The sequence below is a fragment of the Mytilus galloprovincialis genome, chromosome 2 (genome assembly GCF_965363235.1).
Source record: "Mytilus galloprovincialis chromosome 2, xbMytGall1.hap1.1, whole genome shotgun sequence".
Lineage (NCBI taxonomy): Eukaryota > Metazoa > Mollusca > Bivalvia > Mytilida > Mytilidae > Mytilus > Mytilus galloprovincialis.
In genome coordinates this window covers 76439239-76465644 of record NC_134839.1, presented here as the reverse complement: position 1 = coordinate 76465644, position 26406 = coordinate 76439239, and the positions used below count along the sequence as shown (strand labels likewise).

Genomic DNA, 26406 nt, shown 5'->3' with positions numbered 1-26406 from the left:
ATAATACAATTGTAAACTGTGAGTCACACGAATGTATCAACGCCACAAAAAGTGACGTCACAGGTTTATTTGGAAAATAGAATATATATTTGGAATTATGTTTGTAATTGTGTAGTTTTATGTATTTTCTAACCATTACAAGAATATTGATATATAATTGTGTTAGTAATGGTGGAATTATTTGTAATTTCTAACCATGTCAGTTTTTTCTTTTATACTGTTTAAAAACTGTGCATATAGTTGTTTTAAACTAAAAATTACATGACTGAACTAGTTGACTAATTATCTTAAATTTTACATACATATAGTAAACACCACTTTTTCAGAGGATTACTGAAAATCGGTAAATTATCTACAGTACCAACATTGGTTATCATTTTACTTTTTTTAATTTGTTAATCTTTCTAAAAATATTTTCCATATGATATCAAGTAAAGTCAAAATATAATTCTTCCATTAATCCCTTCTTTCAATACTAGTAGATTCAGCTTAATGATTGACATGTTCTATATACGCTTTTTGATTCAATTATTATGATAATATACTGTGTTTGTCGCCGATTGGAAGAATTCCATGTTAAAGAGATACTTTTAACGATTTTTATTCCTTTTCCGAGATTTTCTTTGAACAGGATTGATGGAACATTACACATGGATAAGGAAATCTTGTAACATTCACTCTGCGTTGACATGAGAGTTACATTTTTTGTTCATCTTCTTTTGTTTACAGTGTTATCAGCAGAAGGTATTTCATATCATATTTTGTGCTAATTTATGTGTACATTTAGAATTAGAACTGTATTATTTAATTGTATTTTTACGGGTGTAAAATTAAGTTCTCTAAAATAAATCTACTTAATTTTCAATTTTGATTTTTGAGGCATATTTAAATATATAAATAACTTAAAGTAATTTATCTGTTTTTCTTTTAAACAAAAGGTGAAATAAACATGTCAGTGTAATCAAATCGAAAAATATAAACAAATTTATTCAATTCAAATCATAAATGAAACAATAAAAGAAATTAGAATATATTCCGTAATCCTTTACCAATAAAGCCTATCAGAGTATAGACAAATACGCCATAATATAGTCTTTTCTACTGAGGCGGCGTAAAGCAAACATCAATTTAGAACTCGATAAAAGCTTTTAATGCGAACAAAAGGCGTGTGGTCACCATGTTTGCTCTATCATTTACAAAGTAGGAAATAAACTCATCATAGATACCAGGATTGAAATTTTATGTTTACTTTTCGTCACATAACTTTAGATCCGTTCATTAGTTTCAAAAGATGAAAAATTAAAAAGCTTTTATGAGAACAAAGGGTCTCATCATACTCTACAAAGATTTCATTTTATACGTGTCAAGTTTTGGAAATTAAAATTTTTTAATTTCACTTAACATGTCAAATGATTTGAAAACATTGTTTAAATTTCTTGACTATACTTATCGTATTAAATGTAGGCCTACTGTCAACTGTTTTACCAAAGGGGTACAGCTTATGAGACTGGCCCATGTTTTAGCTCTATTTTAAAATTTGGATTAAATGGCCAATTACAAAATATCATAATCCAATTATAATTATTTAAAAATAACAAAGCAGGAAATATAAATTTGTTTCAAAATGTACGTGTCATCACTCGAATACATCTCAAGTTTGCACCAAATTAGATAAAAACATGCACGGACAATAATTATGTTTATCATAACTAGTGAACTATCTGACATGAATATTTAGCTAGTCAAATCTTGCACTCTATGTTTCCTAGCCATAATTTAATTTAAATCTAAACTACAATGTGAACTTTCACAAAATATCTATTATCTACCCCATTTGTATGTACCGGACAATGCTTTGTCAGAAAATCGCGACCAAATTCGCCCAGTTTTCCTTTCTCATACATAATACATTAACTTGCTTGAAATACTTAACATCTTAAAAATAAAAAAAAGTTAAGTATCTGAGTTCAAGAAAAGTGCCTTACCGAACCTCTTCTTTAAACAAAATATAGAGATTAATTGCTGGGGTTTGATTCCATCTGCAAGACTGTTTTGCCTTGATTTGTATATGTGTAACAAAATGAGATTTGAATATTGGTAAACTATTGTTACCCTTATTCATTGCTGCAAATGTGCTTTAAGTGTCGTTTTTGTCCTGATTTATAATTACGTATTTGCATGATGCCTGGTACGACGCCTTTTTTGTCTATTTACATATATGGGTTTCGTTTTATTTACTTGGCGAAATATTTGCTACGTTATATACATGCAATACGCCAGATACAAGTAAATTTTTACCAACTCACTGAAGGTGTTATACCGTAATGGTCCCTTATAAAGTATCTCGATTTTCCTTAACCTGCTTATTTCTTTCACCGACATTTTTCATTTCGACAATATTTGATGCATTCTCTTAGGATTATAATACAGCAAGTTTGTAATCAAATTGAATGTTTGAAGAAATAAATACAGAAGAAAGATGGTACATATTAAAACATTTAAACCCGCTGAACTTGTTTGCACCTGTCCTAGTGTCACTTGTGTTAATATGTCTTTTGATTGAGTTAAGCCATTTCAATTGATATTCTATAGTTTGTCTGTCTATGTTGTGATGTTACATTATTGTTTCAGATAAGGGTGGAGGTTAGTATCTATAAAAATGTTTAAATCCGCTACATTTGTTTGCACCTGTTTGCACCTGTCCTAATCAGGAATCTAATGTTCAGTAGTTGCCATTTGTTAATGTGGTTCATTGCCGTTTGTCGATTTGGTTCATAAGCGTTTCTCGTTTCTCATTTTTTATATAGATTATACCGGGTTTTTTTCCCCCGTTTGAAATAGTCATTTCGGGGTCATTTATAGTTTGCTGTTCGGTGTGAGCCAAGTATTGGACCGTACTTTGACCTTTAATGGTTACTTTTACAAATTGTGACTTGGATGAAGAGTTGTCTCATTGGCACTCATACCACATCTTCTTATATATATAGACCATTGGTTTCCCGTTTGAATAGTTTTACACTTAGTCTAGTAATGTTTGGGTCATTTATAGCTTGCTGTTCAATGTGAGCCAAGGCTCCGTGTTAAATGACCGTACTTTGACCTACAATGTTTTACTTTGACTTGAATGGAGAGTTGTCTCATTTACACTCATACGGTATGACAACTCTCCACGAGTCATACCACATCTTAAATCTATATAGAATAAGTAAATGACTTTTTTAACGGTAGTTGAAGATGTATTGTCATTTTGTAAGCGGACTGAATATATATTATACCTTACATAGAAATAAGTAGATGTGTTATGAGTGCCGATGAGACAACTCTCAACCAAATTTATGAAAAGTAAACAATTATTCGTCAACGGATGGCCTTCAACACAGAGCATTTGCTTATCTTCGTTTTTTTATAGAAATAATTCACCCCAGATTAAAGACCAGAATTGCACTTTGTATTCTATTATTGATATTTAAAACTGATATGGTTTCATATATGAAGTAAAATGAATGCGTTGAAGCGTATGATAGTGTGAAGCGTGAAGATATAAAATGCTATTATACCATTAAAACCTTCTAATCGGATTTTCTTCAGAAAAAAAAGTATCTGTGGAAATTATCTTATTATTTTTCGCCATTGTTGTACAACATCAATTAGTGTTTCATCTCGCTAAGCTTAAGAACTTTCGTCCCTTATTTGTCATTTTACAGATAAGCTTTATTAATACGATTAAGAAGGTAATACAGTTTCAAAAAAAATTGATAATTTATTTAGATGCAAGTGCTGGGATAGTTTTGTTCCATCACAAAATGGCGTAACAGTTATTTATCAGTGCTTATATAATTACGTAGTTTCGCAATGAATATTTGAACTTAATAGATATTTTTTATTTTACATACTCCTGAAGCCCGTTCGACCGTCTGATATGATTCGGGTTGCTCGGTCTTTTTCTAAGTTGCGGTGTTTGTTTACCGGTATCGACTTACAAGTTTATCTTTTGGTATCTTCAGCCACATTTTGAGATCAAATGTGTTATAAACTACATGTAACTGAGTTAGGTACCGACCACTCAATCCTCATTTCAACAAGCGAGAAGTTTTATTTTCCTTGCAAAGTATGATAGAAACAAGCAAAAAAAAATCAAATATGCATAACAAATTGAAAACAAGATTGACAGTGTATTAATACTTATGTTAGATTTTTCATTGTTTAAACTGAAGCAAGTATCCTCCTGGAGTAGGTCGTACTCTCTAACCATTTAGGAAATACTCAGATATGAAACTAAGTAACATAATGAGACAAATCACAGACATTGTACCTTAATATTACACCTACCAGAGATTAAACATTTCAGAAACAAGTGGATGCGTTACAAATATCTACAATGCAGATGAATATGAACATGATATTCCATCAATCGTTTAACATTCCCTTCAAAGACACAGTTTTTGGAAAACCGAAATCATTTATAATCCTTCGTCGTGTTTAATAAACAGTTGAAACCATAACACCCTGGACCACATACATTTTATCCCAAATTTTTATTTGGTATTGATATTACAATTGATCAACAACTACTGAACTGATTGTGGAGAAAAAATACAGAACTCCAAGGAAAATTCAAATCGGAAAATTAAATGGAAAAATCAAAAGTTTTAACTGTCACATTCCAGGCATTTCATTATGTAGAATGGCGGATTAATCCTGTTTTTTACCTAGCCTAACCTCTACCATATATGACAGTACAACAGCAACTGGTCCGTTTCTTAAAGCATGGAAGTAAATAGAATAATTTATATAATCAATGTTGAATTAATCATTTCCTTTTGACTGCTTTATTTCCAGTATTTTAAGCCAATATTTAAATAAATAAAAAAACATAAACAGAAGAAAAGTCACAATTTGATCAATAATTTCTCTTGAATTTGTTTTACGTCAGGCCAAGTATGGTGAAATCTGATCATGTTGTCAAATTATAAATATCTATCAATTGCCTCAATTCCAAGTCTGATGGGTTATACTAACGTTTCAGTATTTTAAATGAACGTTAATAATTGACATTGAAGTAACGCTGTTGCACGGTTCAAACTTTTGAGAGAGAAAAAACACATGCAAGTTTTGTAAGTTTGTGTCCAAATTGTCTGCGACGGCAATTTCAAGCAGTTGATTACAGTTTCATGTCATGAATGTATGTAAAATACATGATCGTTTAGCATAATTTTTAGCTACTTTAAAATTCATAATGTTTTGAAACTTGAAAACTGATTTTAATCCTATGAGTGAAACAAATGCAGAAAAAAATGCCACTATCTCTCAACTCTTAGGACGAGGGTGCTTCCAAATTATCCCAAATGAATATGCATTTCATATAAAATATTGCCATGTCCTTCGATGGCTTATTTTATTAATATTTTAACTATCTCTCTCTGTTTTTTTGGGTTTTTTTTTTTCATCTTTTCCTGTGCATTTGTGTAAAAATAGTTTCTGCTACTTCTTTTTTTATCGTTGTCGAAAAACATCTCTGCTGGTGAAATTGTTAATAATTGTTTCTTTTTCTTTCTCTTTTCTGCCATTGTACGTTTCGTTTCATTTGTTGTTATATGACAAATTATCTCGTCAGCTTTTTTTTTCATATTTGATGTATTAATATTCAGATGGGTATTTTAATTATTTGAAAGATATTGAAAGAAGATATGTGAACCTATGTTTGTGCGTCTTCTAGATCTCACTTTACTGAAAGGTTCGTTGATTTCAAATTTTGCTTAACAAGTGGATTATACTAGGGTCGTAATTGATGTTTCCCATTTTGTTAGGGTTAAACTCGTAAAAATAGGCTTCATCATAAGTTTCTCAATTACGATTTGTAGCGGATTTGAAAAAAAATTCAATACTTTTATGACATGTTTTGAAAATCCTACACCTAACAATTAATTATGAGGCTCCCACAGGGTAAAAAACGACCTGCGACCCGGGGCTTTTTAGAGGCGACTTTCGACCTGAGGGTCTTCTAAAAACGACCTGCGACCTGTACAATTTGGAAAAAAACGACCTCCGACTTCCCCCACGCTAAAAACGACCTTGCCATTTTGGGCGCGATGTTTTCCTTTGTGGGCCTTGGTCACCATTTCGGTTATCTGACAGATCGGCAAAACGCCGCGCGGTTTACTGGTTCTCTGTTTCAGCCTATTTCCTCTGAGTTGTTCCTCAGAGAATCGTGTCAGAAAACTACGTTCTTCCCACCAGTAGAACTAGATCGGGAGGAACAATCGGCTGGCGTCATGACCGATTAGGATGGTAGATCTGATAAAATAAATCCGTGACATGTCTGTTATTAAGCATAAACTGCTAACTGTTGGTCCCACCAACCATGGTCAGTCATACTGTTTTTCCGGCCATTTGTCACACTTGGTCTACTTTATTACATGTATACTTCACTACACGCAGTAGTGAAGTATTATATGGTAGTGTATCAGTCCGTACTCCCATCTGTCTGACCGTCCCATGGTGGTATCCAGATGAAAACTTGAGAACGGATCAAAGATTTATTTCATTTGTTCCCAATTGTTTATAGCACTATAAAGTACAAATTATTATAAGTTTGATTTTTATTTAAAAACTAACATGCAGTTTTCAAATAATCAATTTTGTATTATTTGTGACCCTTTTTGTCGGTTAGAAGTCTTCGTTTCTTTGTAGAGCCTGATAATCTATCAAATTGTCAAGTAATGATCATTTCTATACCATTTTTGTTTCTTAAAAAAGATTTAAGTTGGTCTGGGTTATTGCTTCAAATACACTTTGGGCGATGGTCACCACCAGCACATAGGGCACTAGCTACTAGTGTCTCTGTGTGTGCTCCAAAGAGACATATGTATCCAAGTAAGGTTGATGGTCAGTTTTATGTTTTATGTCCCGACAACATTGTTACGGTAAATATAGTTTTTCGGTCTGTTCGTCCATCTGTTCGTTCGTCAGTTACACTTTGGTTTACCTTTGCGTTTAAGATGATTTCCTAAAAATTTTCAAGTCGAATCTTCAGGAAATTTTGTAGTAACTCTTTATTTATCATGATATGGACTAACACCTGTGTAAAAATGGGGGAGTTCGAAAATTGAAATAAGCGCTGAGCGGGACACCGTCCGTGGCCTTGTCTTCAAGACATTCCTTGTTGCCATCAGCCTATCTATAGATCATGTTCAAAGTATATCAGTAGTTAAATCCAGCTCTACATCCCCGGTGATTTTATAACAGTTCTGTGAACTTGCTTAATATGAATATAATCAAAAGTACATCCCAGCATATTACAGACCAATATCTCTGACATGTATTTGCTACAAGATCATCGAACACATTGTCACCAGCCACATTATAAAACACGCAGAGGCAAACAACATCCTTTATCCACTACAACATGGATTTCGAAGTAAACGATCCTGCGAGACGCAACTCTTAGAATGCATTGTTAACCTTACAAAGAACCTTGAATTGGGAAAACAGTCTGACCTACTGATAATAGATTTCTCAAACACATTCGACAAGGTATCCCATAGCCTACTCCTACATTAACTCAATCACTAATTAATCAGGGGAAAGACCAACAGCTGTATAGAAGCATTCCTGACCGATAGAACCCAAGTAGTAGTAGTTGAGGGTGAACAGTCAGAGAGAGCAAAGGTAGAATCTAGAGTCCAACAAGGGTCAGTCCTAGGCCCTAGTCTATGACCTGAAATCAACAGTTAGTCTCTTTGCGGATGACACAGTAGTCTACCAAACAAACCATTGCGTCAGATACTGATTGCCGACAACTACAGTCAGACCTAGATAAACTGGTACTATGGGAGTGGAAGATGGAGTTTCACCAAGAAAAGTGTAGCGTGCTGACTGTCTCCAGAAAGAAAGAGCCGATCAAATATGACTATATATTACATGACCATGTACTAAAATATGAAACGTCAATTAAGTACCTGGGCTGCACCATCACGAGCGAACTAGACTGGGGAGAACACATCAACAACATTACCAACAAAGCCAGCGGAAGCATTGGTTTCCTTCACAGAAACCTACAAATCGGCTCTAAAAGCATCAAAGAGCAAGCATACAAAACTCTAGTAAGGCCCCAACTAGAATACGCCACAACAGTATGGGACCCATATCATCAAAAACATATAGACTAAATTGAAAAAAGTTCAAAGGAGGGCTGAGCGATACGTCACCAAGCGCCACAGAAACAGATCAAGTGTCACAGACATGATTAACGAATTGGTTTGAAAAAGTCTCCAGGACGACGCAGAGATGCCAGGCTCGCAATGATGTACAAAATCGTCAACGACAAAGTAGCCATCAGCAAAGACATGTACCTCCAAAGACCAACTAGAATATCCAGACATATACAACAGCATGGATACATGGTACAAATAGGAATTAAAGACTGGAGGAAATGGTCCTTCTTTTTGAACACCACCAAAGACTGGAACAAGCTTCCCCCGGAGATCGCGGCCACAGCACAGTCATTTGTGACTTTCAAATCTCAAATGACAAACCTTACAAACTAAAGATCAATATTTGTTTTAGTCCTGTTTTTAACCATGCAGAACCAATTTGCCAGTATATTCAGAAAGTTAAACGTGAGCAGTATATGGAAGAAGAAGAAGATATTGTGTTGGATTAGTGAAATACTGAATGTTTGGTTGAAACTACTGTTCTGAAAAATCGAAAAGTTCAAGTCCTGGTTTGGTCTCAATATGGAAAAGAACGGATAAAGGTTAATAGCACGAAGACATCACATATTGATCATTAAATGTCACACACAATTTAATCTAGAGCTGACGACACGAACTTCAATAGAGCAGGAACATCCCACTTACAGACAGCCATCTCTGGATGGCCCCAAACAAAACAAGAACAACCGAACCCAAAGGCACAGCAAAATGTCCAAATAACTGATTTAAAACTAAAAGGTTTAATTAGGAACATATATGTCCCTGGTTTAATAACAGAAGAATCGACACAACAATGACTTGAATGGATCCTTTAAATATAAAAACGACTTCCGTCCTTTATGTTGGAAAAAACGACCTGCGACCTGTACATTTCACTTAAAAACGACCTCGAGACCTTGCGACGAATTTAAAAGCGACCTTGCAACCTGAGGGGGGTACCCTGTGGGAGCCTCAATTATGCATGGTGTTTGAAATTGTAATACTTCTTACTACCATTGTCAATTTCCAATATATTAAGAAAAATAGGAGTATACACTTTGTTCTTATTGACGATAGATACAAAATCGTATATTTTCAACAAACATATTATGCTTAAAGTACTAATATCATTTTTTTAGAAGCGTTTCAAAATTCAATATCAACTGGATATTGTTTTTACAGTACATTTATATCGACAATTTCAAACCGTTATGTTTGCATTAATGATTTTGGTTTTATGCTGACATTTTGTGGTTGGTTTACTGTTAGAAGAAAGAAAAACATCATACCAATACATTCAAATGCGATTAATGTAGTGCATAAATGTAAGAAGATGAGGCATGTGTGCCAATGAGACAACTCTCCATTCAAGTCACAATCTGTAAAAATAAACCATTAAATGTCAAAGAACGGCATTCCACAAGAAGTCTTGGTTCACGCCAGCGACAAGCTATAAAGGGCCCAAAAACGACTTGTATAAAACCATTCAAACAGGAAAACCAACGGTCTAATCTATATAAAAAAACGAGAAACAAGAAATATTTATGAACCACATCAACAAACGACAACCACGTGCACTGAACAACAGGTTCCAGACTTAAGACAAATTAATGCAGCGGGTTTTAATATTTTTCCTGGCGCCAACCTTCACACTAAGGTGAAACAATTGTGTAGTATCACAAAATAGAAAGACACAGTATAAAATATCAATTGAAATTGCTTTATTCAATGAAAAGACATATTAGAAACAGAAACAAGTGAATATACACTGAAAGAATAAATAAGATCTATTGCACAAGGCAAATACAAAATTTCTGTGGAAAAACAGATTGTTTCAAAGACAAATTTAGGAAGTACAAAACACTACATTTGTGCGACATAACACATTTATTTCCGGCTTACGGTGGTTTTAGAAGAGTTGCGGCTCAATGAAATATGTCTCTTATTTTAGTAGTAAAGATGAGACTACTTTTGATGGCAGTCTCATAATCACTGCATTTACTTATAGTGAGACTGTTATTGAATAAGTGAATGAATCTTTATTGCATTAGCAACAACATTGCTTTAGCATAATACAAGGTATACATGTAAGACATAACAGTGTCTTGGGAAATAGTGTCCACATGGACAGTTTTTCATACAATTTAGGTATTAAATAATGTCCATTCCCATGAGCATAAACATATATGACAAATATGATAGAATACAGAGAACAATGAAATAAATTAAATAATGCAGTGATAACTTATAATAATGTGTACAACATATTAACTGATAATTTGCCATCTTAATTTTCATGCAGCTTTAAGATAACTACATAGTTTTAGTTAAGCTTTTTGACCCAGCTTGTAACAGAAAAAATAGCTTTCGTGTGTTTGGCCATGAACAATAATACTTTGGAATAAAATTACATCTAAGTGTTCTATATGCAGGACGAATCAATACAAAATGTTATTAAATCTTATCTTCTTTATCAAGTCTGGTGCCATCTTAAATTATTTATGCAATACAGATCTTCTTACATGCATGTCAATCTAAAACTGTATTCAATATATATCTGACCATTTCATGAAATAATGTTTCGTGATATACAGACAAAAATCATTTACCGTTCAGCGTAAAGGCCCGGTCACAACAGATTGTACGATTTTTTGTCGTGGAAGATTTATAAAATAGTTGTCGTGGCACTGTCGTGCAAAATGTCAAAATAATATTTCGAGTGGTCACATCAGCTATGTCATGCCCACGATGGTTCCACGATGGGTACAAGACAGAAAATAATATGTAATTGTACTGTCGTGTGCTTGTCGCAAGTCGGTCGTGCAACAGTCGTGCGACAATCGTACGACAATCGTGAGTTGTTTGGGGCTATTTTTAAGGTTTTCATGTATTGGGATGCACGTGTGACTGTCGTGTTACTGTCGTGCCACTGTCGAACGACTATTGTGCAATTGTGATGCGAGTGGCGACTCTATGCAAACGCTCTTGAAACATGCCAGGCTCCATCCGCATGAATCTAACGAAATCACCGGCAGATTCCCGTTCCAACTCTTGCATCAGCGTACTATACTACCCAAACATCAGCCGCCGTTCGATTCATGGCTTAATCCACCAGCGTCGGGCGTTACTAACCTGTTCACGGGCTCGAATCAACGCTAAACAGGACTATATTTTGCTCTTGTTTGAGTCAGGCAAGGCGCCTATTCAACAGGGTCGAAATAATCGTTCTGGTGGAAAAGTCATTCATTCCCGCCGAATTGTATTCTTCTAAATGAAACGTAAATATGCTGCACGATGAACGTACCACTGTCGTACGACAGACAATCAATGCTGTGCGAGCATCGTACGAAATTTGGTATTCGTGAGACAATCGTGCGACTGTATCACGAGTGCCTTGTGACAGTCGTGAGATTGTCATACTACAGTCCTGCGACGATTGTTTTATTAAAACGGTTTATGTTGGTACCCACGACAATGTGTTTTCGAACAACAGTCGCACGACTGTGGTAAGACAGCCACAAGACAGTGATACGACAAAATATCGTAGAGCAAAAAAGGTGCATGTCCAATTTTTGTCCCACGACACACGACACGACAGCACCACGATACTAAAAATATCGTGCAACTGTCGTTCGATTGTCGTACGACGATCACAGATGAACCGCAATTTGATCAAATTTCATGTCGTGGAGCTGCATAGATGTGTCGTGGGTTAGTTGTGACCAGGGCTTCATCACGACGTGGACATTAAAAAGTTTTAAATGGTATTGTCAATTAAAAACGCCTAATACAGGCAGAATAATTAAGTCAAATTTGGAACATGTCATTAGACATACTACTGTAAATCGTTTGGTATATTTCCAACGTGAAGCTCAAGCAAAAATACACATTATAGCATTTTTAGGAAGTATAACGATTGTCCCTTCATTTCAGTTGGAAGGTGTTAAAACTCATAGATCAATTAACAGCCTCTGCATTATCATGTGCGTCATTTTGTTAATCGAAACTTAGTATAAAGTCAAATCACAAAAATACTGAACTCCGAGGAAAATTCAATCGGAAAGTCCCTAATCAAATGGCAAAATCAAATGACAAAACACATCAAACGAATGGACAACAACTGTCATATTCCTGACATGGTACAGGCATTTTCAAATGTAAAAAATGGTGGATTGAACCTGGTGTTATACCGCTAAACCTCTCACTTGTATGAAAGTCGCATCAAATTCCGTTATATTTACAACGATGCGTGAACAAAACAGACATAATAAATAAAATAGTCAAAATATGGGTACAGATGTCTTCACTGTGCTACAATCTCAAAACAAACAATCGTTTACACAAAAAAAACCTGAATCATCAATCTTCTATTGGACACCGGAAAACTGACGATGCCTTGAAAGCATTTGGATAGTAATGACTTCAAATAGTTTTTTGTGAAGACAGAAAGTTTTTATGTGAGTTGAGCAGTCGTGCGGAACATTTTTTCTCTTCTCAATCTAGGCATTTTTTACAATTATCTTTCCTAAAATTAAACAAGTCTTTGATACCATTTTTGGTCAATAATGTTCAAACTACTTGGAAACATTTAACATACTTATCAATCCGCTTTGTGATTTCAACAACAATATTATTACAGCAGGACACTCCAAAAGGACGTCACAGATGTCGGAATGAGCAAAGTACTTATTTATCTAAATAATATGCAAAACACAAATCACATTTTATTTTAATTCTTTGGTGTATAGTCTTACGAATGATATGTAGTACATGGACATTTATCATGGGTTGCATCTATACGGCATGGGTTATTGTCATTCGAAGTAAATGCAAATAGCGGAATAAATTGATTGGTCTTTCAGCATTTGTAAGGATTGAACACCTCTGTAAAAATATGTCAATGAAATTTGAATACAGTGGTAGTTTTGTTGTAAACATGCTGAATATTTAACCTTTATTTTGATTTCTCTCAAATAATGATTATTATGTTTAATCATTTTGATATATATCTTTTTATTTCCAACTATTTATTATACTAAATCAGTAAATTGGGTTGATTAATTTACTTGTTTATGTCTTTTATATAAAAATGTCTTTCACAATCAGATTTTGATAAACAGAGTAAAGGCCAAAAAGATTAATTTAAAAGTAGAACTAACTACTTCTACTTAGTTGTAAATTATGTTTTATAAGTATTGTAAAATGCTGCGCTTCTTTTAAGTCTATTTTTCTTAATTGACAGAATAAAGGCTTGATTTCTTTCTTACCAATTTTTCGTAAACGTTGTGTCGCGTTTGTTGCTGTTTTCTAAACGCTACATAAGTAGAAACAAATACATCGTTCAATAAGTCTTTAATGACCCTGTTTGAACTTTCAATAAATCATGCACAGGTTGTTGGTAAACAGACCTTTTTTTACAAATGTAGAAACAAATACTTCGTTAAATCAGGTTGAAGCTAGAAACAAATCCAGCGTTTGTATTAACAAACGACAAACGACAAACTGCAGACACATTTTTAGCGTTTGCATAGTTTGTCAAAGTTTATGTTAACTTTGCAAACGTTTGTTTGAAAGAAATGATCAAAACATGTGCGCGCTTAGCCGTTTTCATCGTTTGTGTTAGAAAGAAATACTCCCAAAATAGAAAACTTTATTTTGATTCGGCATATCTCAAAACATACAAACTTAAGCTCTGATTAGCTATTTACCGAATGAAGAAATGTATACAAAACAAATAAAACAAAGCACAGAGCACATATAACAAATATAAAACATACAACAAAATAAAGCCAAGAAAAATACTGATTTACATATTTCTAGCTATTTTATATGACAATTTATAAATTTATTCAAACATTTTTAAATAGATATAGTAAAACTGTTTGACAATACAATCAGCAGCAGCTCATGTTGGCGGTGCCTCTATGGGTCACCTGACAACGAGTCAGCAGCAGTAAAAGAAATTTAAAATAAGCGCTAGATAAAAAAAGCAATAAATTTAGGCTAACATTTTGAGATAATAAATAAATATGGAAAGCAGTACGATAATAAAATAATGTATTTAAAAAAATGAGTTGAAGAGCTGACAGTATAACAGCGAGGATTTATTCATCAAATGCATGTATTACATCGACATTTCAAACTATTTCAAGACTGAATCATGTTCTTACATTGCAAAGAAATTGTCCGGATTACTGTTTCACAGTATAGCTGCATCATATCTAAATATTTACACGAATTTATTACCATAAGTAGATTTTTCACCTGGGGAAGATACTGAAATACCTTGCTATATAAGTAACTAGTATGTAAACAACATTTGAGTGGTAGTCAATGGATATTCCCAACAATTTTAACCACAGTTTCGCAAAATAATTCAGAATTTTGCATATGTATTGATTGGCTCTTCTCAAAAGTCTTTTTACCTACTGCTTTCACCTGCATTTGTCAGGATTTGTTAATATTTCAAACTTTTAAAATCAGTCAATCAATTGTTTTGATTAATATACTAATGTAGATAATACCTTGTCAAAATCGGGACTACAGAACGGTAATTTGTTGTCATCTGTGTAGTTATGCAATGAGCTCAGCTATATCAAATTAAAAAAAATATATCATTTATAAAAATGTAAAACAAAATAGGTCCAAGAACAGAACCCCGTGCAAAACATTTCTGGATGTTAACCCAACTACTTAGAATGTTGCCAACTTTTATATGTTGTTATCTATTAGATAAATATGAATTTAAAAGGGACATCAAATGAGAAGAAACGGTTTAAAAGGATTATTTGTCATATTAAATTTAACTAGGTTACCGAGCAAAAGCTTCGGAGAGGTCCTTTAGAACTGCGGTAGTGTAATGATTTTTCTGATGAGCCTCTAAATTAATAAGATCTGACAGCTATCACAGTGGCAGATTCACTATGTTTCTTAATTTTAGCTGGAATTCCATCACAGCCAGTGGCCTTTTAAATGTTTAAATATTCTCGGTAGTAGTTCTTTTTAATTCAAAATTTGAAAATGATTTTGTATTTATAAGATGCAGGGAACGATTATTCATATGCAACATATTTTCACATTTCCTAAGCTACAGTTGAAAAACGGGTATTGGGATGTTCTATATAAAAAAAGAAGATGTGGTATGATTGCGAATAAGACAACTGTCCACAAGAGACTAAAATGACACAGACATTAACAACTATAGGTCACCGTACGGCCTTCAACAATGAGCAAAGCCCATACTGCATAGTCAGCTATAAAAGGCCCCGATATGACAATGTAAAACAATTCAAACGAGAAAACTAACGGCCTTATTTATATAAAAAAAAATGAACGGAAAACAAATATGTAACACATAAACAAACGACAACCACTGAATTACAGGCTCCTGACTTGGGACAGGAACATACATAAATAATGTGGCAGGGTTAAACATGTTAGCGGGATCCGATCCCTCTCCCTAACCTGGGACAGTGGTATAACAGTACAACATAAGAACGAACTATAAAAATCAGTTGAAAAAGGCTTAACTCATCAGATGGACAAAAATACAAGTTGACGTGGCCGGGTACTTGTACATCCCGACAACAAAAAAAAGACACCAGGAAGAGATTTAAGAGTACTCGCAGTTATCTGACAGCTAGTTCAAAGCCACTTACAACTAATAAAAAAAATCATGAATCTAAAACTAAACAATCAATCCGTACACATCCAACATCCAATGGATTTAGTATAAAGACGTCATAAACAGTCAGAGAAAACATGAAATTGTGCAATGCCAAGTTACAGGTATCGACAGATCGACAGATTGTAGATCCATGAATGTGTATATGTATATAACATACTAGTAATATTTAGTTTGCTTTTAATTTACTGATAACAAAATCAATATTTATACCAATAAAAACAATATTCAATGATCTTATTACAGTGTTGAATTGGTAACCTTTTAGAATAAGTTTATTTAAAGAAGCGATATGTTTACAAGGATCATTTCTAAATTTCCGGGCACGGTTAACAACATTTCCGTAAAAATGAAGACCGGTCTTTACTGAGTTTAGTCATAAACTGTGATTCGTAACACTTGTTTTTTATCAATCATAATGTTGATGTTTTCACTCAAAACTATATTTTGTTTTTTTTTGTTTTTTTTTTTTTTTTTTCATTAAAACTAAGTTTTATTAACATATTTACATTTGTTAATTGATACATCGAATACCGGTACCTTTTCCCGGCCTCGTTAATATTAGTATAGAACATCTATTATGGTTAATTATGTTAGTTACAAATTTTCAATAATCCGGATATAATTCATGTCTTCGCCTGAATGATTTTCTACACTAGCTTCTTTGTTTACAAAAAAGGTAGATAATATAACACGTGTAGTGCTTAATGGAATATACATTAATCTGTTAATTAGTGCTTTAGTCAAGGAAATGTTTCGAAAATATTAAACTATATTTTGTTACTTTTTTTTTTTTACATACAAGTTTATTATACCAAATATACTTATCATGCATAGTGTGCATGTAAATAAATAATTCAACCAAAATATGAATGAAACATGTTATACTTGGGTATAGTATACCGTCAAGTAATTTGTATTACGCCGAATTGCATTGTATCTGGCTATATTTGATAAGAACTTGAAACATCTATTCATGATATTTTAAATTGCAAGTATATACTCAGAAAACATATTATATATACGCAGTACCAAATTTTCTTAATAAACTGTTGAAATATACCAACCTCAACCAAACTTTGGTGAAGTTTAAATGTTGCAACATATTTTTGTCCTTTTTAGATATTTTTACAATTACTACGATTTTAAGAGCTTGTGTTTCATTTATTGTCTTCCTGAGAGAGTATTATTGCTTACAAAGCGGGGCAAAAGATACCACAGGGACGTTCAAACTCATGGATCGAAATAAGCGTTGACAACGGCATGGATAAAAAAAAAGAAAAAGACAAACAACAGTTTACAATACTTACAATTGAAAACTAACGACTGAGCAACACGAACATCGCTAAAACAGTGGCTGGTTTGATGTTCTTCGGAAGGGTATGCAGACTCTTCTCCATATGTGGCACCGTCTGTGTTTCATATGTACGTACCCATTTAGTAATATAAGTATTTCGATAGATCACATTCGGGTGAAAGGGAAGGGGATTGTGGTGACAATGATAGGAACTTATCCGTCGTTATATTGGAAACAGGTATTCCATAAAGAAAGGAAAAAGGTATTGAATATCCTCATTGTTGAATGACGTACGGTGGCCTATAGTTGTTAATATCTGTGTTTTTTTTTATCGGTGGCCTATAGTTGTTAATATCTGTGTTTTTTTTTTTTTTTTATCTCTTGTGAAGAAATGTGCATTGGTTATCATACCACATCTTCTTTTTTTATAGTCGGGATAGCTTATTCCGTACATGAAATAACGATTACTGGTTCATAATGCATTTCGATTTGCAAAGTGCTTTAAAACAGTAATTTTTGCCGATATCCGAAGATTTATATCGATATAATATATTTTTTTTTTTAATTTAATCCAGCGGATAAGATTAAGATAAGATAATATTCTTTAAATATATATATATATATATATATATATATATATATGTATTGACTTACCTGTAATATATATATATATATATTATATACAAGTATGGACACAGACGCAAATTGTCAGTGGGGTTAAAGGTCGTTACAAATGTATTGAAAGCTAGACTGGAAATGTGTATTAACAAATTGAGTTGATGTGTACATGTCTTCATTCAAATGCATTGACTGATAAAAAAAAGGGGGGGGGCTTCAACTTCCACCCCTCTCTGTGAATTAGTTGTTTGAGTGTTTGAATATGGAGTTTGTTAATAAATAGCTGCACTGTAAGCGCATGATATGTCTTGATTCCTTTTAAGCTTGCTTAAAGGTTGAACTATTTTGTTTTGTACAATTATTAGTCTATTTGTTTTCTCATTTCAGTTGTTTTATATTTGTCATTTTAAGGTCTTTTATAGCTGACTGTGCTGTATGAGCTTTTGTCATTGTTGAAGGCTATTTGGGGACCTGTAGTTGTTAATCTTGTTTTAAATTTTGGAATGTAGCTGAAGTCAACAGACATAGACAATTCACCCAAGTTTTATAAAATGATGTGGAAGTGTTTATGTGAATAATTGAGATGGGAAATGAGGAAAGTGTCAAAGTGACAACAACCCAACCATAGAGTAGACAACAGCTGAAGGCCTCCAATGGGTTTTCAATGTAGCCAGAAACTCCTGCACTTAAAGGTGTCCAAAAACTATAAAATCCCTTCTTTTTTTTAGCATATATAAAAATTCATAACACAGAAATGTATAATCTGAAATTTTATATAATATATATATATGTATTGACTTACCTGTAATATATATATATATATATATATATTATATATAATATATATATATGTATTGACTTACCTGTAATATGAATTTACAGACTGCAAGGTGGATCAGTATGGCGAAAGCTACGACGGTCAAATTAATACAACAATTTCTGGACGTACCTGTCAAAGCTGGAAACTAAAAAGTCCCCATAATCACCAACGCGAACCCTTCGATCATAATTATTGTAGAAACCCATCAAAGGATTACCCAGGCCCATGGTGTTACACAACAGACATTCATGTTCGAACGGAGTACTGCCCTGTCTACTTATGTGGAACAAGTAAGTATGGTGTCCTTTTAAATGTGAATTAGCTATAAATTGATAAAAATAAATAGAAATGTGATTTTGTTTGTTTTAAACATTTATAAAAACGAAATTATCTACTTAAATAATATTTCGCTATTATCAGTCATTTTGTTTATTTTCGTCAAAATAAGCTAGAAAAAAAACAATCCTGTTGTATCATCGGCTTGCAAGTCAATAATTCAACCCTATTTGAATCTGCACCCATTCGACCTTTAAGTTGACCTTGGAGATAGGTTGTGCAATTGTTTAGCATGTGGTTCATTCGTAATTATTGAAAATTGAAATAATGGTGATGCCTTTTTTGACTGATCAAGACCAGAAAATTACTTCCTATAAAGGTAAACAAAATATATAAATATATCTTTAAATCTACAACATGCACATAAACAGATCTTAATAAATCGTCATTGTTAGATTACATGTGCCTGCTTATCTAATTTTACTTATCTTTGTGTTTATATAAAGCTATATGATTGTCGGCAGTCTTCGGCGGTCCCTTCGATGGATGATTAGATGAATTCCGTATATCGTCAGATTATCGGAATTCCAATGGGGACTAACTGTGCACCACTTATTGCGGACCTGTTTTTGTATTGATATGAATTGCAATTTATGACAAAAATAAACAAAGACCCATCGAAACAACATCTGATAAACAAATTTAATAATACTTTTAGATATTTGGATGATATTTTGGCTCTCAATAATGACGACTTCAGTATGTATATTAAAGAAATTTATCCTGCTGAACTTACTTTAAATAAAGCTAATACTAACAATGACCACTGTCCTTTCCTCGATCTTGATATCTATATCACTAACGGAAAGCTGAATACTAAAATTTATGATAAAAGAGATGATTTTTCATTTCCTATCGTTAATTATTCATTTTTAGATGGTGACGTTCCCTTGTCACCATCTTACGGTGTTTATATATCTCAACTTGTACGATTCGCTCGTGTATGTAACAATGTTTTAGATTTTAACGAGAGAAATTTATGTATTACTGAAAAATTATTACACCAGGGTTTTCGATATCACAAACTAGTCAAAACATTTACTAAATTTTATCATCGGTATAAGGACATCATTCGTAAATATAGCTCAACATGCAGACTTCTTATACGTTCAGGTATTTCACATCCAATTTTTTATGGAAATATTCTTTATAAAGCACAAAGGTGTCAGTATTCACCTCAAAAACTAACAAAACCTTTGAATAGACTTATTAAGAAGGGATATAGTTACGATACTGTTGTCAGGTCATTAAAGATTGCATATTTTGGCGTTAATATTGATTCACTTATAGGGTCTTTGCATCGGAACTAAACACATTTATTCAAAAACCAGTTGTTGGCATGACACGGGTTATGTTCTTCTCATATATGTTATGATGGTATGATACTTAACCCCTAACGGGAAGGATTGTGCCTGATGTTCATATGATGAAATCATAATCTTTCAGTCAGTTTAATTGAAGTCTGGAGCTGGCATGTCAGTTAACTGCTAGTAGTCTGTTGTTATTTATGTATTATTGTCATTTTGTTTATTTTCTTTGGTTACATCTTCTGACATCAGACTCGGACATCTCTTGGACTGAATTTTAATGTGCGTATTGTTATGCGTTTACTTTTCTACATTGGCTAGAGGTATAGGGGGAGGGTTGAGATCTCACAAACATGTTTAACCCCGCCGCATTTTTGCGCCTGTCCCAAGTCAGGAGCCTCTGGCCTTTGTTAGTCTTGTATTATTTTTATTTTAGTTTCTTGTGTACAATTTGGAAATTAGTATGGCGTTCATTATCACTGAACTAGTATATATTTGTTTAGGGGCCAGCTGAAGGACGCCTCCGGGTGCGGGAATTTCTCGCTACATTGAAGACCTGCTGGTGACCTTCTGCTGTTGTTTTTTTCTATGGTCGGGTTGTTGTCTCTTTGGCACATTCCCCATATCCATTCTCAATTTTAAACTTAAACACGCACGAAATTCCTGTTTTTTAACACTTTTTTGGATTTTGAATATACGTTTCGTATGCTTTTATCAAATAGGAGAATTTTCCTCAAATCGGTGATTATGAATTAAATGATTAATGCTCCATTAACTCTTAAAATCCATTGCATTTGTCTGTCTTCTTGCAAAGTATACCTACACTGAGTGAGCCATTGCAGTTCAACAATGACTGTTCACTTATTAGATTTGTAAATGTTTACATATTTAAGATTGCAGTAAGGGATTTTTCCGTTGTAAAGATGGGAAATGTATCATAGATTATTGGCAATGTAATGGAATTGCGGATTGTGCTGAAGCTGAAGATGAAAGTTTCTGTGATGAAAGTAAGTGCTTATCTGTTAGAAGTTTCATGATTTCTTCTCATTTCTACAAAATTATCAAAAAATTCAAATAACTTCACCATAGAATACATACCTCTATTATACACGTATTACTCATTTTGATCGTTACTTAATTCATGCTCAAGGTATAAAACCACTAATTCATAGCCCGTTACTTTCTATGTTTAATTCTGCAATTTCAAGCATTAATGGCTTCTTTGTCTTATGTTCAAATAAAGTGGCAGTCATTTCATGTCAAAACTGTACCTCATCCTGACTTGTGCTGCAAAAATCAACATACCTTTAATTGCATATTAGAGCGTACTGGTTCCCTGAAGTTTGATAGTACAAAAACAGGAAATTCTGATCTGAACAACAGGTCAAATGTGCCCTTCTATCAAAATTTCATATACTTCTTTATAATTCAAATAAATCTTTCAACAAGGGTTCTACAGTGATCCCAGGTCCCCAAGCTTTCATTTGATATTACAAATAACCAAATATACCCGCAGTTGACAAAGATACAGCTATGCGTAGGTACAATCTTGTTTAAAATATGTACTACTTGCTTGTATGTTCTTTCCGACCGGCACTAAATTAGTGGTTCTATACCTCAATTTAAAGACTTGATAGACTAAGCATTTTCTACAAAAATTGGCATCGTAGATCCAAATAATCTTATTTTAGGTATTGAAAAATCTTCAAAAAATATGAAGATGATGATTTCATCAAAATCCTGTACTTGTTTATCGACAACATATTAGTTCAGTTGCGTGAATTGATATTTCACCACAAACAGTCGGTATTCAAATGGGTACTTATTGTGGACCCCTACAAGACGACGTGGTTTGTCCTCGTGTTTAGCAAATTTGTATAATCCCTTCTCAAACACAAAACGGAGAAATGACATCTTGAACAATTCTTATATTTCACTTTCAGATATATTAACAATGCCTTGTCCCCCAATAATTCAAATTTAGACTCAAAGTAAATATATTTTCAAACTTTTATGAAAAATTAAACTAGATAAATTAAGTTTGGTCAATGTGTTTGGTACCACCTTAATAAAGTGATTTTGTTAGTAGAAAGAACCAAATTATATCAAAAGTGTATTTAAAAGATTTATAAGTTCAACTAGTTTAGGTTCCAGTTTTTCCACAATTTTAGTTATCTCCATTGCCTTTCATTTTTTCTCCTTTGCACACATCCTTCGTCTAATTAGAATAGACACTTTAGTTTCTTTAGGGCAAACAAAAATATCTTATTTAATATATGTGTTTTAAGTGTCAACGCATGTCTAGAAATGAATTAATAACAAGTGGAGCAGGTACTATCATAATTTCAGTTCTATTTGCAGTACTTTGTTATCTTCATTAAATGACTGTGTCCATATTACGCAATAAATTATCATAATCTTTAATTGTATTTATTTATATGCATCGAGGCGTTGTTCCTCAAGGCATGAAAAGACAAACCGATTAGAAAGGGGTGTCATTGGATCACAACTAAAATATCTAGATTTGTATGATCATAATGAAAAGCATTTACTTGGAATCGAAAAAGGTAAAGAACAAAAAATTCGGAGTCTTAGTAACAATATATATTTCTGTGTGGTAAATTAACATCATACGTAATAATGAAGATTATTATTATAGTGCCAGAGTGCCTTGAAGATGGAAAAAGTGTTTTGTACAGAGGTAAAAGAAACGTTACAGCTTCTGGAATTCCATGCCAGTATTGGTCGTCAACATCCCCACATGCTCACACTTATCAGTTTAATGCTGAAAACTATTGTAGAAATTCAGATAGAACAACTGTACAAGCTTGGTGCTACACTCAAGATGTAAATGTTCGATGGGAATATTGTGATATACCTGTTTGTCGTAAGAGAATTTCTATTCCATTTTTCTTTTACAATCATCCTTGATAAAAATATGATATACATGACATCTAGTTTAAGTTTCAATTATGATAGTTTACCATTTATTACTATCATTTCTTTCCGCGAATTTAGATTAATGGCAAAATATGCAGATGTACGAGTTGTAAGCACAAACAGGTAGTTGATATCAAACTAATACGTTTAAGTGGAATCTGAAAAGAACAAAGTATACTAGTAGTTTAAAAATAAGTCTTAGTGAAACTGTTTTTTTTTTTTTTTAACTCGCTGTTCCATAGAACCATGTACGCTATTCCTATCACTCTGCTTCCGTCGTCTGTTCCTCGTTTTATACAATTTCCTTTGTCATCATCTTCTATGAAACCACCAGGTCAAGTTAACCCTGTGTAACCGCTACGGACATAACAGTATATGTTAAGTATCTGCAACAAGCGAATTCATTTAAATAAAATGACTTCAACAGACGAATGGCAGTCGTTTACTATATGCCTTATTGTGCTTCTTTTTTAAATATTTGTTTGTTTTAATAGTGAATAAGATTATTACACAATGTTGACTGCTGAACCCCTATTTTTGACATTTTTACCTATTAACATGTTTAGTCTGTTTGTTTTGTTCACACATCGTTGTCAATATAATGGATTTAGCTAGCTATAAAAGCCAGGTTTAACGAATCCGACGTTTTTTAGATAAGAAATTGTCTGTACCAAGTCAGGAATATATCCGTTGTTATCCATACGTTTGATGTATTTTGCCATTTGATTACGGACTTTTCCTCGGATTTCGGTATTTTTATTATTTTACTTTTTACTACCATATTGTGTTAATTTTGTTTTTTGTTTTTTATTTTTATTAATTTATTTTATCCATCTTTATTTTTGTTCATGTTATCATAAGGTCGTAGGTAACATAAATTTAAATTAACTGAATTCATTCATACATCGAGCTGTGTCGCATTTGGAGGATTGGAGGAGAGTTCTGTTACATGATTAAGAAGCATACACAATCAAGATGAAATAATCAATGACATATATGACAAGAGAGAGGCGGAAAACACCAATGGTCTATTCTGACTCTTAAGCTGAGGACAAACTGACAAACTGACAATCTACAGAAGACGAACACTATACAAAACTCATAATAAAAAACCAAAGACCTGAGCAATACGAACACTACTGAAAAGCGATTGGGATATAAGGTACTCCGGAAAGGTAAGCATATTCTGCTACATATATAGCATCCGTCAGGTTATTCGTGTACATTTATAAAGTCTTTTATGCTTTACATGCAAGCAAATCGCGTTTATCTCTTGTGATATACATATTTGTTCATTATAGTGAAAAATGTTCATGACAACATACTTTATTTTTATAGCTTCTGTTACTACTGTTACCCAACCTGAAACATCTACTGAGTCACAACTTGTAACCTCTACTGTGTCACAAACTGTAACATCTACTGTGTCACAACCTTTGACATCTACTGTGTCACAACCTGTAACCTCTACTGAGTCACAACTTGTAACCTCTACTGTGTCACAACCTGTAACCTCTACTGTGTCACAACCTTTGACATCTACTGTGTCACAACCTGTAACCTCTACTGTGTCACAACCTGTAACCTCTAATGTGAAGACTGGAGTGTTTACAACTATAACAAATGTACACACATCAATTACGGAACTGTCATCAGAATCCTTTAAATCAACAGAAACAACTACCATTGGAGGTAATATTTGTACTATCTATAATTTTATAGTTCTAGATAGCAGTTTATTGTTGAAGGCCGTACGGTGAGCTATAGTTGTTAATTTCTATGACTTTGATCTCTGGAATGTTGTCGCATTGACAATAATACCACATCTTACACTTTTTTATATATATATATATATATATATATATATATATATATATATATATATATATATATATATATATATATATATATACACAGGTTTATAACTAAAAGACGGATATCCTCAACCATGTGCTCATATTGTTATTGTGTCTTCAAAGATTGTTGTTGTTACAATAACTAAGCAACATGTTGACACTTCATTAAAATTACAGGAAAAAAATGTAGGATTTGACATAGAAAAAGATAGATTAGGAAGTATTGTAAATGAGAAAACTATCAAGCGGAGTTCAAATGAAGTGGACACCAGCAACTTTGATCAACATACGGTCTTTAACTATTAGAAAATACCATACCCGGCACACTCGGCTATAAAAGGCCTCGACCTGAAAAAATGTAAAAGAATTCAAATGGGAAAAAATAACGGCATACTTTATTATTGTGGCTTCGATAGTCTTTGGTTGTTCGTCTTAAGTACAAAAAAATATTCAAAGGATAAAAAAGAATCCCAGTCTGAGAACATCAAAGCAACAAATGTTATCCTTAATATAAAATCATAAATATTGTTCCAACACCAGAAGGTTAGGTAAGTTCACATTTTTGGCTGCTTTAAATCGAAGTCTAATAATTCTATCAAATAAACTACAATCTTTCAGATATGTGCGAAATTGAACACGTTTAATAATTTCTGGCGTCCGAAGGGCTCTTCTGGACTGACTGATATAAGTATTTTTCATGTTTTGATTTTATCTTTTGTGTCAAATGTTATGATTGAAAGCATATATAGGTTATACTGCCTAAGAAGCATCAGTTTTCATTTTTCTTCAGGTGTAACCGAGGCAAATTGTGCCTGCTTATGCCAGAACTTCTCACAATTCAATTCCACTACACTGGATTTAGAATTAAGATTAGCTGAACTTAACAGAATTCTTCGTGTCGATAAACATTCGACCAAATTGAACAGAAGAACGAAATCCAGCGTGGTAGACAACCGTGTTTCTGCAAAATCTCTTGGTTGTATCAGTGTAACTATTTTGATAGGTGTGGTCTTATTTATTGTATTTCTTGACATAGCACCTAACCCATTATAGTGTCAGCACCAGCACTTTCTATTGCTTCCTATTTATATTCAATGCAAAATAATATTATGTTGTTTTACATTTGATGAAATACAAGAAGCAATAACCTGGGCCTAGGAAAATATTGATCTGAGTGATTATGAATTCCAAGTTGTTTCCACTGTAAAATATGCCTACTAAGACTTATTCTAAAAACAATAAATTTATTTTTGAATATATACTTAAAGTTTTTACCGTTTGTAAACCTTGGACTTTGTTTTAACAATTGTACTAAAACGTATTACGATGAAATAATCCAAAACACATTTTCGGTCT

General features: G+C 33.1%; 1 protein-coding gene across 1 annotated transcript; it reads left to right on the top strand.

Moving 5' to 3' along the window:
* The first annotated feature begins 602 nt into the window (after positions 1–602).
* LOC143062407 (uncharacterized) lies at positions 603–26284 on the top strand. Its single transcript, XM_076234105.1, has 6 exons — positions 603–744; positions 18674–18901; positions 21148–21261; positions 22914–23141; positions 24533–24886; positions 25841–26284. The coding sequence occupies exons 1-6, from the start codon at positions 690–692 to the stop codon at positions 26101–26103; spliced, it is 1242 nt and encodes a 413-aa protein (XP_076090220.1). The 5' UTR covers positions 603–689; the 3' UTR covers positions 26104–26284.
* The last annotated feature ends 122 nt before the right edge of the window (positions 26285–26406 follow it).

What these genes read in the sequence shown, in the direction of transcription:
- LOC143062407 (XM_076234105.1), top strand. Translation starts at nt 690, where the DNA reads ATGAGAGTTACATTTTTTGTTCATCTTCTTTTGTTTACAGTGTTATCA. An exon ending in TACAGTGTTATCAGCAGAAG is followed by an intron (nt 745 to 18,673) that starts GTATTTCATATC and finishes ATGAATTTACAG; the next exon opens with ACTGCAAGGTGGATCAGTAT. An exon ending in TGAAAGTTTCTGTGATGAAA is followed by an intron (nt 21,262 to 22,913) that starts GTAAGTGCTTAT and finishes TTATTATTATAG; the next exon opens with TGCCAGAGTGCCTTGAAGAT.